At 41.8% G+C, this 14,031-nt stretch overlaps 1 protein-coding gene across 2 annotated transcripts in view; it reads left to right on the top strand.

The window, feature by feature from the left end:
* ST8SIA5 (ST8 alpha-N-acetyl-neuraminide alpha-2,8-sialyltransferase 5) overlaps positions 1 to 4,049 on the top strand; it is a 41,667-nt gene extending 37,618 nt beyond the window's left edge. For both annotated transcript variants that reach the window (XM_014894861.2, XM_014894863.2), the window contains 2 exons: positions 1,466 to 1,558; positions 2,529 to 4,049. In XM_014894861.2, coding sequence (XP_014750347.1) covers positions 1,466 to 1,558; positions 2,529 to 2,991 — 556 coding nt within the window. In that variant the 3' untranslated portion in view covers positions 2,992 to 4,049. The remainder of the gene's footprint in view (positions 1 to 1,465; positions 1,559 to 2,528) is intronic.
* The last annotated feature ends 9,982 nt before the right edge of the window (positions 4,050 to 14,031 follow it).

Raw genomic sequence — 14,031 nt, 5'->3', positions numbered from 1 at the left:
TGAATTTTTGGAGTCTTATGACAAGAGTACAGTTTGTGAAGATGGGACCATTTTTATAAGGCCTTATTGCCTTCAACACATTCAGTCATTCTTAATCCTGGTGTGAATTTGCTGTTCAGAAATATTGAAGCTGATTATTTGAAAACTTTCCTCAAATATAATCTGATAAGTGCAGTGCCCAGTGATAGGTGGTCCTGGAGGTGCCCAAGGACTTGAGTTGCATGAACCAGCAGAGGAAAGTGCTGGAAATGGCATTCTCTATGAAAAGGATAGCCAAAACCAATTCTCTGACCTGAAAAAGACAGACTGTCTGTAAGGTGGATGTGAACCTTTTGAGTGTGAGAAGGACTTTGAGGGAATTTTGTGCATTCTTCTGCTCCCCAAACTGTCCTCTCTCTTTGAGAAATTATCCTAACAACTGAACAGTGGTATTGTGAAAACAGTAAGCATCTCTTACCCTAAACACCATCACAGTACTCTCCCTGTTTTTGCTCAGAAATATGGACAGCTTTGCGAATTAGGCACAGCAGTATTTTTGAGATGTGGAGGTCTTAACAGTGATGTTTTCAATTGAGTCTAGCAAAATACTTCAAAAAGCTTTCAAAGTGTCACTTAGTGCCCAACTCTAGCTTAAACTGAGTGTAAAACAAGTTGCCAGGCCACGTTTTATCCCTGAAAACACATGCTGAAGTTTTTTTTTCAGCTGGATATCCTTTGGAAGCAAAGATAGTGTGGTAGCTTGTGAGTATGCATTTCAGTAACTTCAGCGTCTCCTGAGGGATGCTCTAAATTTTGTGAGATGATGTATCTAGGACAAGGCCAAGGTGAATGGAGGTTGGGCAAAGTCAAGGCTTGCAAATCTCACAAGTTTGCTTCCAATAACTTTGATGTCCTGTGGTGAACTTGTGGAGTCAGAATTGCTGGTATTACACTATGTTGGGAGATGCTTATAAATGGAAAAGGAAGCAAAGCAGATAGTTTGGGATTAATTAGATCTGGATTGATTTGTCTCTTGTGGAACATTTCCTCTAAATTCTCCTGGGTATAAACCAAAGCATCTTAAAGGCAGTGTTTTAGATATAGTTTATTAATTATTCAATACATCTCAGCTACTGCTCAGCAAGTCTTTGATTTTATAGGCTGATTGGTCTTGGAGCTTCAATCCATTTTGCATCCTAAACTGCCAGAGTAAATAGGTAAATTGCTATTAAGGAGGCAAGATGAGCATTGGCTACACCTGCCAAGAGGAGTCATCTCTCACAGGTGAGGGAACAAGTGAGGTCTTCACACAGCACTCAAGAACTTGTTAGATTATTGCATAATTTGGGCATTGGATATAATTTTAAATTCTTACTCTGCTTGTAGAATTGTTGCTTGGCAGAAATGCTTAAATAAATTATATTTTCTAGTCCTGAAAAGGTGAAAGAAATTTTTTAACTTTCCTACTAATTTCTGTCTTTTATAGATGCAATTTGCCTCCTATATCTGAGAAATACTTCATGGATGTTGGGGTGAAGACAGATGTCGTGACTGTCAATCCCAGTATAATCACTGAGAGGTTATTTCTGTTTTTTTTTTATATTTTCATTTCACTCTTGAATTCCCAAATCTACCTTTAACTTAAGTCTGTTACACAGAATTTTTTCCTAAATCCTACTTGATACCATCTCTATGAATCATACATGTCATTCTGAATTGAGTAAGTAACAAGTTGTAGAAATGTGTTAAACACTTAAACCTGCACTTTGATGATAGAAAATGGAAAGGCAACAAGCTAAAATTAAAATTGAAATAACGGAGCCATCCCTCCTCTTCTCTGCTTGCAAGTCCCAGTCAAAGGTCTTAGAAACATTCAGGGTGAAAGAAACTGGATCCCACCTGATGTGTTGAAGTCACAGAATCAGAGTCATTAAGGCTGGAAAATTAAGATCATCAAGTAAAGAAAGTAACAGACATTGTCACATGTTTTAAATAAATGTCAAATGTGAAACTTTACTGTAGACAGGATTGACTAGATGATTTTAATTTTGAATTTGTTAATGCCCTAATGCTACCTTGCGAAATATTTGGGACATTGCTGCTTTCCTTTCTTGACGGGGGAATATGTTTCTTTTCTCAAGCAATATAAAATAATTTGTTTGATTTTGGATTTCAAAACGTTGCAATTAGACATTTTAGACACTTGCCAGCTTTGGCGTTCACCACTTTTTCATACAGCTCTGTGCTGCATGGTGTACTACGTATCTTGGAAAAATTACATACTTCCAATAACACCATGAGAAGCAAGACATGATCAGAAATGTCCACAAGGTTATAATGAGGTTTTTTACGCCCTGAATTTTTACCCTACATTTCATGCTGATGCTGTAGCTACAAATCATTTCTGTCGATAACTGAAGCATCATCTCAGCTATCCCCGTGTCAGAAATACTTACAAATACAGAAAAAACAAACACAGAAAATGTAGCGCATTGGGGGTTTCTTGCTGGGAACGGGCTGACCATCACTCAACAGCCTCTCCCCTTCAGATTCCACAAGCTGGAGAAGTGGAGGAAGCCCTTCTACGACGTGCTCCAGGTGTACGAGAACGCGTCCGTGCTGCTGCCGGCCTTCTACAACACGCGCAACACGGACGTGTCCATCCGCGTCAAATACGTCCTGGACGACTTCGAGTCCCAGCAGGCCGTCTATTACTTCCACCCCCAGTATCTCATCAACGTCTCGCGCTACTGGCTCGGCCAGGGCGTGCGGGCCAAGCGGGTCAGCACCGGGCTGATCCTGGTGACTGCGGCCCTGGAGCTCTGCCAGGAGGTGCACCTCTTCGGCTTCTGGGCCTTCCCCATGAACCCCTCAGGGATTTTTATAACTCACCACTACTACGACAACGTGAAGCCTCGCCCCGGCTTCCACGCCATGCCCTCGGAAATATTCAACTTCCTCCACATGCACAGCAAGGGGATCCTGCGGGTCCACACGGGGACCTGCAGCTGACAGGCGTGGCAGGAGCTGGGTGGGCTGTGGGTAAGGTGTAGGAGGTTTTGTTACACCCCGAGGTTATGCAATAATTGTTTGATATAAATGTCCTCAAGGCGTTGCATCCCATAAGATCTAGGATACCAGCATCTCTCCTGCTAGCAGAGTTGGGTCCGTAACAGTGTAGGAGAAGGAAAACTTCTGTGCCCCAGGGTACATGCTGTCCTGGAAAGCAAATCAGATAAGAAGCACATTTACAATACATTTAGGGATAAATAGAGCACATTAATATATTTACCATTTCACTACGGAGAAAAGCACCAATCTTTAGAGGAAAAACAGCGGTGGAGAATTTTACCATAGACTGTATGACTTTACATAGATTTCTGATCGAGTACCTTGGGGTATTGCCAGATTTTATTGAACACACTGTTCTCTGGCCTTTAAGTTTTTGAAAATACTCTTTAGCATTATAGCTTAATGGGGATATATAACTTAAAGTCTTTGTTCTGTAATGTCACGAAGTGTTGATCAAAAATAGCAGATAGATGTGTTAGGAATAAACAACATCACTTTACAAATTTTTTCAGCTGGGATAGAGTAGATTGTTGAAGTCCCACTCACAGCAACAGGTAACTGTGTGAATCATGTTGTGATATTGTTTTAGAGATTATTTCTTCTTCCTTCTTGTGTCTTGCATTTCTGTTCTTCTCTGCTGATTGTGCTTCCTTTCTACTTGTCTGTGATGCTTTCCTTCTGGCTAACACATGGCAATGTGTGCACTTCCTCCTACAGCCACCATCTCAGCATCACATTAGAGTCCTTGCTGAAGAAACAAGCTACTTCACAAGGTTTTATTGAGATGAAGAGCAAGGGGATTATATATAACATAGTTATATTTTATAAGTTGATTTTTTGGTTCAGCATAAGATAGAAAAAACACATTTCCTCGTGGATTTTTATTAAAGACTTTGTAAAAGTATCTGAATGTTGATTCACTGTTCTGCAGGTCGAGTTAACACTTTCAGGTATCTGTAATAAGCTGGCATGAGGAAATGAAGTTAAAATTCAAAGAAGTTATTTTGTGGTTTAGATTATGATGCTTATTTTAAAATTATGCATCTTGAGATGTCAGATGTCTTAATGTGGCGCTTTTGTATATTGAGAATGCTCTTAGGATAGTAAAAGGGCTGGTGGTGTATTCTTTAAATGTCATCAGCATAGCTCTGTCAGGTATGCCAAGCCTAATTTTTTGCCTGCTACAGTTGACAAAATCCTGAAGCAGAAAAGATGCCACAAGTTACTGGAGTTTATTTTGTTGTAGTAGGCCACTGGTATATGCCCTTTCATTCTGGTAGGACACAGGAGCTTCAGCTGTGCTGGCATAGTTAAATGAACAGTTTCTCTGTCTATGTTCTTATTCTGAAGCACTAGGGCTGTTGCCTTGTCTTGTCTCATGTAGATTACAAGATCTTTGATCAAGGATTTGAAGCTTAAAGTCTTGTATGAGGGATATTTTTTTATTTTGCGGTGGGGGAAGAGGGTTTAAATCCAAATGTGGACTTGGATTTTGATTTTGTAATGCATGAATGCACAAAGCTTCTTTCAAAAGCCTCTGTGCTATACTGAGAGCTGTGCAACTTGCTCGCACTACAGATAAAATGATCACAAAGAAAGTGAAAGCATGACAGTCACCATTTCAAAAGTCCCTGCTGGCCAGTAGTGATCTAGAGGGTATGTGAGAACATATTTAATTTACACTAGACTCCCGGGGTCTGATTGCCTTAGAAGTAACCCAAATCCTTGATGAAGGTGTCAGAACTCACCTGGGAAACACCAGCCAGGGGCAGGTGAAGGATCAATGCTTAAGCTTAATATATTATTTGTGGTGCTGTGTTTTAGGTCTTAGAGTTACCCTGCGTGTTACTGAGCACCCCCTCGTATTGTCTACCTGTGAAATAGGCAGCACACCCAAGAGCCTGCAGGTGAAACGGTTTCCTTGATTCAATATGCAAAAGAGGTCTTTGTCTTTGCTGTGTTCTGTAAATCTGTGTGCAAAGGGCTTTGACAATGAAGTGCTGTGATGAGGAGTGCTATTTAGAGAGCAATGTGACACTGCAGGTTGGCCGTCTCGCTGTGCATTAAGTTTTAGGATAACAGTAATGACACTGAAGCTGGTACTTAGAGCCCTTACTCCCTATTCTGCCTGAGTTTGGGACTAGTAGTGGCTTCAGGTTTGCTTTGCTGCTGCTGCTGCTCTGCTAAGGTTACCTTCTTTAGTAAGAGATTTTTCTTTACCATGGTGATCGAAGTGAACAAAATCAGCTGAAAGGAGTCTGTTATGTTGCAAAAGGCACTTCAAAAAAGATGGGAAAGCACTTGAGAAGCATCCATATGTCGATAGAAATAGTGCAAATCCCTCTTTTTAGTTGCAGAAATCCTTTTGGACAGACAAAAGGATAAGCAAAACTGCATTTACAGTTAATCTGTAATTACAGGGTCACAGACATTTCCTTTCCATTGTTTGCTTCATATAAATGAGCAATGTAAATTCACTGTATTAAGTGCAGTGTTACTGTGTTTAGATTTTGATTGCTTATAAATCTATAGCTACTATATTTTTTTAATGACTTTAAGAAGTGCGTGCAGGATACTTGCACGTATGCACCAAAGGCCCAGTCTTGCCACATTTATCTGAAAAGAGCCCCCATTCAGGTGGGTGGGTATTTTATTTGTGTAGGGACTGCAGAAACAGGCCCGGATATTTCTGTGAAGGTGTACATAGGTGTACAGTTAGATATAAAGAAGGATTTGCAAGCCAGAAAGATAATTAACAAAATATATATATATATAATAGTCTTTGAGATGAAATGCACATCGCAACATGCTCACTTTCTGATTCATTTTTCAGGTGTTGCTTAAAAAGTGATTGCAAAACTATGGCATTTGTCAGAAATGCCATATGCAGAAGGGCTTTTGCAGAAAGAAGGACCCTCCTTGTTTTCTGCCATCATTCTTTTGTGTGTCAAGCATAAGAAAATATTTTCTTGACATCAACCATTTGCCTGAGTTTGGAGCTGTTTTTGTTTTCCCTTCTTCCATGCAATCAAAGCTCCAGATGTCCAATCTTAACCTTTAACAACGGGATACTTGAGTGATAAAGAAGTGACTGACAGGTGTGGTTGCTGCAAGAAAAGGACGTGTGTAGCACGTTGTGCTTTCCCAGAGAAAAGGCTTCAGGCCCCAGAGAAATCCCCCCCACCAATAATTCTGATCTGTCCATGAAGAAAGGCTGTCAGCTGTCTTGGTACCACATCCTGAGCCTGAGCTGTAATCTTAGCTCTGCTGCTGAGGATATGAAGCCTGAGACAGGGAGAGAGAAATGTTTATGGTTTAATCCCCAGTTCCTCACATTATTTAGGAGATTCCCTTAAGAAGTTCCTGATATCTGCATACACTGGCAATGCAGTTCAGTTGGAAATCATGACTAGGATTGCTTTGTCTTTATTGTCAGGTCAACAGGGGAGGCTTATGAATCTGCCAGTGCTGTCATCAAAGGGAAGGAAGTATTTAGCTGGAATAGTTTAGCTGATAGCTTTTGATTTATGAAATCCAACTTTGCTGTTGGACAGAATGGCTTCAATGGCAATAGGCCCATTATAATATTTTAGCATATTTCCTGTGATTGCAACAGAGTTGTCAAAGCCAGCTCATGAATTGCAAAAGGGAGAACCATGCAGCTCCTCCTGCTGCTATCTCATGGAGGACAGGCACCGTGCTGAGCAGGTCTGGGGTCTCCTGGAGAAACAATGTGAAGGGAATATGGGAGACAAGCTGCTCCAGAGCCTTTAGGGCTGTGGAATAACACGGAGATTAATAACAGATGAAGTTTCACAGCTTGCAGCAACCAGGATTCGCTCCTCCAGTCCTCGAAAAACCTACCCTCTTGCAGGCTGGGCTGGTGATGAATTAAAGGTGACTCGGGATGGCCAGATGTGGTAGATGGAAGGAAGTCATCTCCAAGAATAGTCCCCACTGTGGGTGTTTGGTGAATCAGTGCAAGTGCTGCTCGAGCCTTGGAGGCAGGAGCGCTGGTGGTGACGCAGCTGCGTGGGTGGGCTGCCCGTGCTCAGCCCTCCCTGGCAGCCAGGAGCAATCTCTGCTTCATCCTGGGGGGGGAAACTGGGGTGGGCAGAGCACTGAGATGTGGGGAGGGAGGGACTCTGTCCTTCCTGATCTCCTGGGGACAGGTGGCTTGTCCACTTGTCTGGGTAGTGAACATGGAATGGGTGTTTCGCCAATCTCACTCGCTTTTGAGTGTGCAGACGGCCTTGGAGCTTTTACAAGTATAGGAAAAAGCAAAATTCGGCAGTCCCTAAAGGGCCAAGTTCCCTGGGAAATTCTGGAGTGAGCTGAGGTTTCAGGAATAAAGAAGTTAGTATTTCTGCTTAGGGCCTTTACAAAATCCAGTGAAGCTGTGGAAATTTTGGTGTGCTCCAGGAATGGGCCTTAATCATGGGCAAGAAGAGCAGCCTCTTGTTTCCCCCTCCCTTGATTTCAGACACACTTTTTAATATGCTTTAGATACAGTGCAGCAGCAATACCATGTTTTTAATGGTGTGAGTAAAGAACAAGCTTCTCTGGAAGCAGAAGTGTTGTGACTGTCACTCTCCCTTCCAGATTTCATCAACTCATCTTTTCAAACTCATCTATGCAAAGCATTTCATCGTGGTAGTGTAAATCATACATGAACCCTCTGTACCTGACAGTATGTATGTGAAGAGGCCTCAGGAAAAGAGGGTTTTTTCTGCTTGCTTTAAAATACCAGCATGGAATTTGTCAGTGATATGAATGTGATCAAGGCAGGATGCAGCCCACAACCTTTGAAACCACCACAACATTCACATTTGGGTTCAGCAGAAAGAGAATTCAGGCCTTACATCAGTGTTTGTAAGTCAAGCCAATAACCTGCATCTCCCAAAAAACCCTCCTAGATTATCACTTTGTGTCTTGTTATCATCCTGCCTAATGTGGGTGAGCCTGCTTGGCATCCTGTGTTGTCTGCATGGTATTAAAAAGAAAAAAAAAGAAAAAAAAATATTCTATTCAAAATTGAAATTGTACTTAAGTGCTTTTTAAAATAAACTTAAGGGAAATCCAAATGTACAAGAGGCGTTAGGTTGAGGGAGCCTGGGTCCCTGGCTGTCAGCACCTCCAATGCTCCCCAAAGCTCTGAGCATCCAAGAAACATCAGAAATGAGGGACTGGGCCATAGTGGGAAGCTTAAAGAAAGACAAATCTGCCTCAGTGCTTCAAGGATTGAAAGATGTAAATATGTTGCCAACGTGTCTGACTTTCTATTTAGAAGCCATAGATGTTCTCAGTGTTTGATCTTTGGGTAAGCCGATGTATATTTTTAACTAATCACTGTAAAATGTGTTAGCATGTAAAACAGTGTCAAATTAAGCCAGAAAAATCAGATACTGTGTTGGCTGGTTCTCGAGATGTTTGTTGTATCTGAAACTGTCTGATGGACCAAGACACTGAAGTATCTCCAGTGCTCCATACAGCTTGTGAAGACTCTGGTTATTGCCTTCTTAGCAGTGTGGAACAGGCAGAATTAATCCCTATTTGTTGACCTTTGTGTTGGCCAAATGATGCACACTTACGTGTGATTCGAGCCTGTCCCCTTGGAGATGAGGAAAGGAGGAAATCTCCCCTCTCTGCCTGGGACAGGACAAAAATCTGGTGATTTTTGCTTCATTTCTTGGCCCTCAAACCTCTGCATTGAGCCCATGTAAATGGTACTGAACAACTGCTCCTATTGCATACATCCCTGTTTTTCACCTGGTGGGAAACAAATGCTTACTTTGGGAATACTGGAGTAAAACTTCGTGTTTTCATTGTAGGGGAGCTTGGGCTATGACAAAAATAAAGCTGTTTGATGTTTGCTCTTTCTGTAAGGCAGTGGTGGTGGGAGTGGAGAAATCCATGCAGAGTCATGTTGGTTTTATGATGATGTTAATCTCTTTTGTCCTTTGACTGACCTTTATTTTGTCAACCTTACATCCTGTAATTTTGGCTTATTATTGTTTCTGTAGCTGTACTATGGTTGTGATAGAAAGCCTCTCTATTGCTGTAAGCCATAACTAGAACAGTAATCAGGGTTTTCTTTTTTTTTTTCCTTGTTTTTTGTTTTTTTTCAGTCTGTGTCACTGTGTTTGAAAGATGATTTAATTCTATTGAATAAACAAACCACTTTAACAGTTTTCTGGGAAAGGCAATCTTTGAGCCACTTATTGTGCCTTCAAACTGATTTTGTATTTTCTGCTGTTCTGTGTCTCCGAACAGGGGGAGTTGGAAGCTCAGCTGGTAGAAATTGGTTCACAAAACTAAAGAATGCCACTGTGGAATTATATGATGATATAGCATCATTTATAGATACAGATAAAAGTATATTTAGGGTTATGCAACCATACAAATTGAGAATTTGGTATTTTGATCACTGAATATTCAGTATATGTTCTGGATTGTTTTCTGTAAAATATCTAAGCACGGTAAGGTAATTTATTGCTGGAAGTAGCAATCTGTGCACAGACAGCCTTTAAAAAGCCTCTGCAATCCCTGGGATTTGCCTGCTTACACCTTCCTAACAGCTCTGTCCCTCACTGTCTTCATCCTTCATGTAAAATCGTCTTTGGATCTGGTCTGTCTTATTCAGCCTCAGTCTTTCAAGCTTGCTCTTCCACCAATATCCTCAGAGAATTAAAATATAGATGTAAAAATATTTGTGGTATTTGCATGAGAGCAGATGCAACAACCATCTATTTTATGAAACTGGGTGTTCTCCCAATTGCCATTCTATTGTTCCTAGATTATAAACTGAAATGGGGGTACGTAACAGAAATAATACAATCTGGGTATTAGTGCCAGTATAAGGAAAATGTAAATGACTTTGAAGATGCAGAGCTGTGGTGAATGCTGGAGGAATCAGCCCTCATTCTTGCTGACATTAAAACTGATGGATGTATACTTCCTTCCCCCAGATGCTTGTGATTATTGTTAGTGATTATTCAATCAAGGAGAGGAAGCATGTGGAGAGGGAAAAATGAATAGACAAATTGACACTGGATGATATAATTTCTGTCTATCACACTGCAAATTGCTCGGCTAAGCAAGCAATCAAAGAATGGTTAATTTCCTAAAGCCTGCAGCATCCGTCATTTTCCTCAGTGGCATTTGCAGCCTTGGCTCAGAGAAAGTCTCCATAAAAAGCTGTAGTGAATTACAGAGATGTTTCACCACAGTCTGACAGTGCCCAGAAGTGGGCACTTAGGGAAAGAGCAGAAGAAACGGGAAATAATAAATGGCCCTTCTGCTGGTATTCCCTCAGACTGGTATTGACAGCTTGTATTTTTGGCCTTGGCAATGCTGTGTGGTACTGAGTGTCAGATTTCAGCTCTGTGCTCATGATGAAGTGGTTCCTCCTGCTTTTATGAGCTCCCAAGGACGCCCAGCAAGATGTTTTTGGGTTGTGGGCTCTGCCAGATGGATCCAGGGCAGGCTCCATCCTCTCTTCTCCCAGCACAGGCATTGCAGGGAGCACCTTGGAATGAAAGTTTTATTAATCTCTGTTTTGCTTCTGCCTTTTTTTTTTTTTCCCTCCTTTTTTTTTTCTTTTTTTTCCCTAGAACTGATAATCTAAATCTACTCCTGGGTGGTGAAGTGCTAGCAGTCAGGTAATTTTATCACTTAGCTGCTTTCTTGCTTTCTTGCTTTACATCCTCAGTCATCTTTTAGGCATCCCAATGGACCTGGCTAGAAAAGTAACCATTGTAACCCATAAAGAAACTACTGTCCATCACAGAGAGGAAAAATACTACATTAAATGTGTGTAAGTGCTGCCACAGGCACCTTTTCAGGTGGAGAAGATGCAAGGATGTCAATGCTAAAGCTGCCTATGAGGAGGATTTCAGACCCCACTCACGTTTTTTTCTAAATCTTAAAATTTTTGATTTAGCAAGTTCAGGTTCTAGCCCAGAGCTGAGAACATGAACATTTTGTTGAAGGTGAATATGGACTTTTGTAGACCTCAGAGACAATAACTGAACCTCTGGGTTGTACAGAGATCCTTACTGTTAGGGTAGCTGGTCCTGCAGGGGAAGGACAAGAAGGTCCTGGAATTCCTCTGAATTCCTGGGATCCAGTTCTGCCTTTTGAGACCTCCAGACATGCTGATGAATTAAGGGCCTTCCAGATACAATATATTGATTCAAGGTGTGCTGCCAGGCCTGAGAGAGTGTGACGAAATTCATCCACAAAAACCAGATTTCTCTGGGTTTTATTGCATCTTTAGAAATAATAAGGGCTAAAATCCACTGTTTTCCCTTCACGGGGCATCTTTTGTTTATTTTTGCAAGGAAAAGATTTTGTCAGCCGTACAAACAGCCACACTGTCAGTTTTAGCAGACTTTCTGCCCTGCTGGGTTGCGAGACAGATTTTGGAGAGTGAAGTTCACCCTCCCAGGTGAGTGAAACGCCCTTGAGGTGTCTGAGCAGGTGCCTGGAGCTTCATGTGAGCATTTTTGTTTGCTGAGTGGCGCTTGGCAAAGCCATGGTCTGCACTTCAGGTCAGGCAGGCAAATGCCTTTCAGGCCCTGGAAGTTAATCTTGGTGACATCTGTATTTCTAAGCACGTTATTTCCCTTGAGAAGTGCTGAGGCACTGAGGGAGCCTGATAATTTTGCAAATAATTTGCCATCTTTACTGCTCAACAGAGACACCAGCAGATGATAAAATGAAATACTGAGACCCTGATGCCCTGCTCTTTGGAGGTTTCCATGAACATGTGGTGCAGGATGATAAACGTGTCCCTTCCCTCTGAAAAGATTAATGAAATTTTTGACTTCCCATATAGATGTTTCATGAAGTAGTATGTACTCAGTATGGGTTTTTGTTTTTTTATTTCAGATCTGTCTCCCCAGTCATACCTTTAATAAATCTCTCACAAATTTTCCTTCATGTGGGAACACTGGTGAAGATTTTGTAATAGTGATGAATTTCAATTTCTCCTTATGTGGAAACTGATAGAATAGGCTCTTTGGATGGTGGTGAGAATGAGAATTCACCACCCTCAGATATTTCTCTTTTGTCCTTGATGGACAACCAGTTGCTTGTGCAGAGCTACTGAGTCCAGATTGTGGGACAGGTACGTGCCTTCTCCCCTGCTGAAATTTGGGTGTGCAGCCACAACCCCTTGAAGGGAACAGAATCATTACTGTTGGAAAAGAGCACTAAAATCATCAAATCCAGCACCACCACCGTGTCCACCATGAACCACAATGTCACACACATATTTTCAGAATATTTCCAGGCATGGTGATTCCACCACTTCTCTGGATGCTCTGTTCCCATGCTTTACAACCCTTGACATGAAACATTTTTTCACAATACCCAATCTAAACGTCAAAATATCTTAGTGCAGGTTGCTATATTCACCAGCTCCTCTTTCCTGTTCCAGTGGGATGAGTCTCACTGCTCCTCCTGCCTTTTTCTGGGAATCTTGTATGCATTCTCTACAAGGTAACATGGATGTGGTTCAGAACACATTACTCCAGAAAAACTTTGGTCCTCAGCAATTTCAAGGCTCCTATTTATGGCCTGAGGGAATCTCTCTCCTTACTTTTCTTCCCAGAAGCAGAAGGGAGACAGGAGGATTGGACAGAGGCTCTGCACATCACTCTGCACCACTCTCAGACCAGCCCCAGAGCCAGGGGCTGACCTTCAGAAGAAGATGCATTTTTTAATGTATTTCTTTTTCTCCTTAGCACTCACATCTCCATGGCTCTTTGGTCTTTCTTATCTTGCAACCTTTTACAATGAGTTGTAGGCAGCAAGGCAAGTGTTTGGAACAGAGGGGTATCCCTGGATTTTCCATTCTTATGGGAGCAGAGAGGCCCTGAGACCCTCCCATTGCTTCAGGATTGGCTGTGGCACCAGTACATGAGCCAGTGCTATATATACTAATAAATATCATGGAATCATAGAATAAGCTGGGCTGGAAGGGGCCTAAAGCTCATCCAGTTCCACCCCCTGCCATGGGCAGGGACACCTTCCACTGTCCCAGGCTGCTCCAAGCCCTGTCCAACCTGGCCTTGGACACTGCCAGGGATCCAGGGGCAGCCACAGCTGCTCTGGGCACCCTGTGCCAGGGCCTGCCCACCCTCCCAGCCAGCAATTCCTTCCCAAGATCCCATCCAGCCCTGCCCTCTGGCATTTTAAGTCTTGGTCTCTGCCTTGGCTGAAATTTATCACCAGAGTTGGAAGCAGAAGGATGAGACTGACAGACACTGACAGGGCACTTACACAACGTGCTCTGAAAGGAATCATGTCAATAGGCACTATTTACTCCAAATATTAAACTCAAATAGATTTGCAGACATTTTACCAGCAGATGCTAAATTTTGTCACAGAGAAGAGGCTGACAAGACACGTACAAATGCAGCTCCATGGTTCTCTGAAGAAAGTGGCATGTATTTGCATTTTTATAAGCTCTTATCATTAAATGTTTTGGGTGAGTTTTCAACCAGCTCACCAGATGCTGACTGTCCTCAGCAGGGTCTTTAATGCACCAGCTGTGTGTCTTTATGGCACAGATCATTTCCATCTCCTCTGCTGAGTATTTTTGGCCACCCCTAGTGCAAAGTTTTACTAAGTATTGCTAAGCTGTTGCTAGAAAAATATATGTTATATGATTAGAAAACTTTGTAGCTGCAAGAGCAAAAGATTTGATTTCTGGGGATTAATTAACCTTTATGTTAACAACTTTTTCATCTATTAGTCCTTTGATTTTTAATTTTATACACACAACCAGCAGGAAAAAGCAAACGAGATGCACTCACTGAGCAATCAAATATGACATTAAGATAGTTTGGCCCTGCCTCCTTATCCTAAACAAGATTATTTTTATTAAAAACTATAGCTTTCTGTTACACAATTTTTTATCATGATCATGGCTATTTAAAGGAGCTTGCTCATGGTAATCCATCCATAAATCAA

Source organism: Sturnus vulgaris, chromosome Z (genome assembly GCF_052056855.1).
Source record: "Sturnus vulgaris isolate bStuVul1 chromosome Z, bStuVul1.hap1, whole genome shotgun sequence".
Taxonomy (NCBI): Eukaryota; Metazoa; Chordata; class Aves; order Passeriformes; family Sturnidae; genus Sturnus; species Sturnus vulgaris.
Note: the sequence above shows the minus strand (reverse complement) of the source record. Positions and strands in the feature narration are given on the sequence as shown.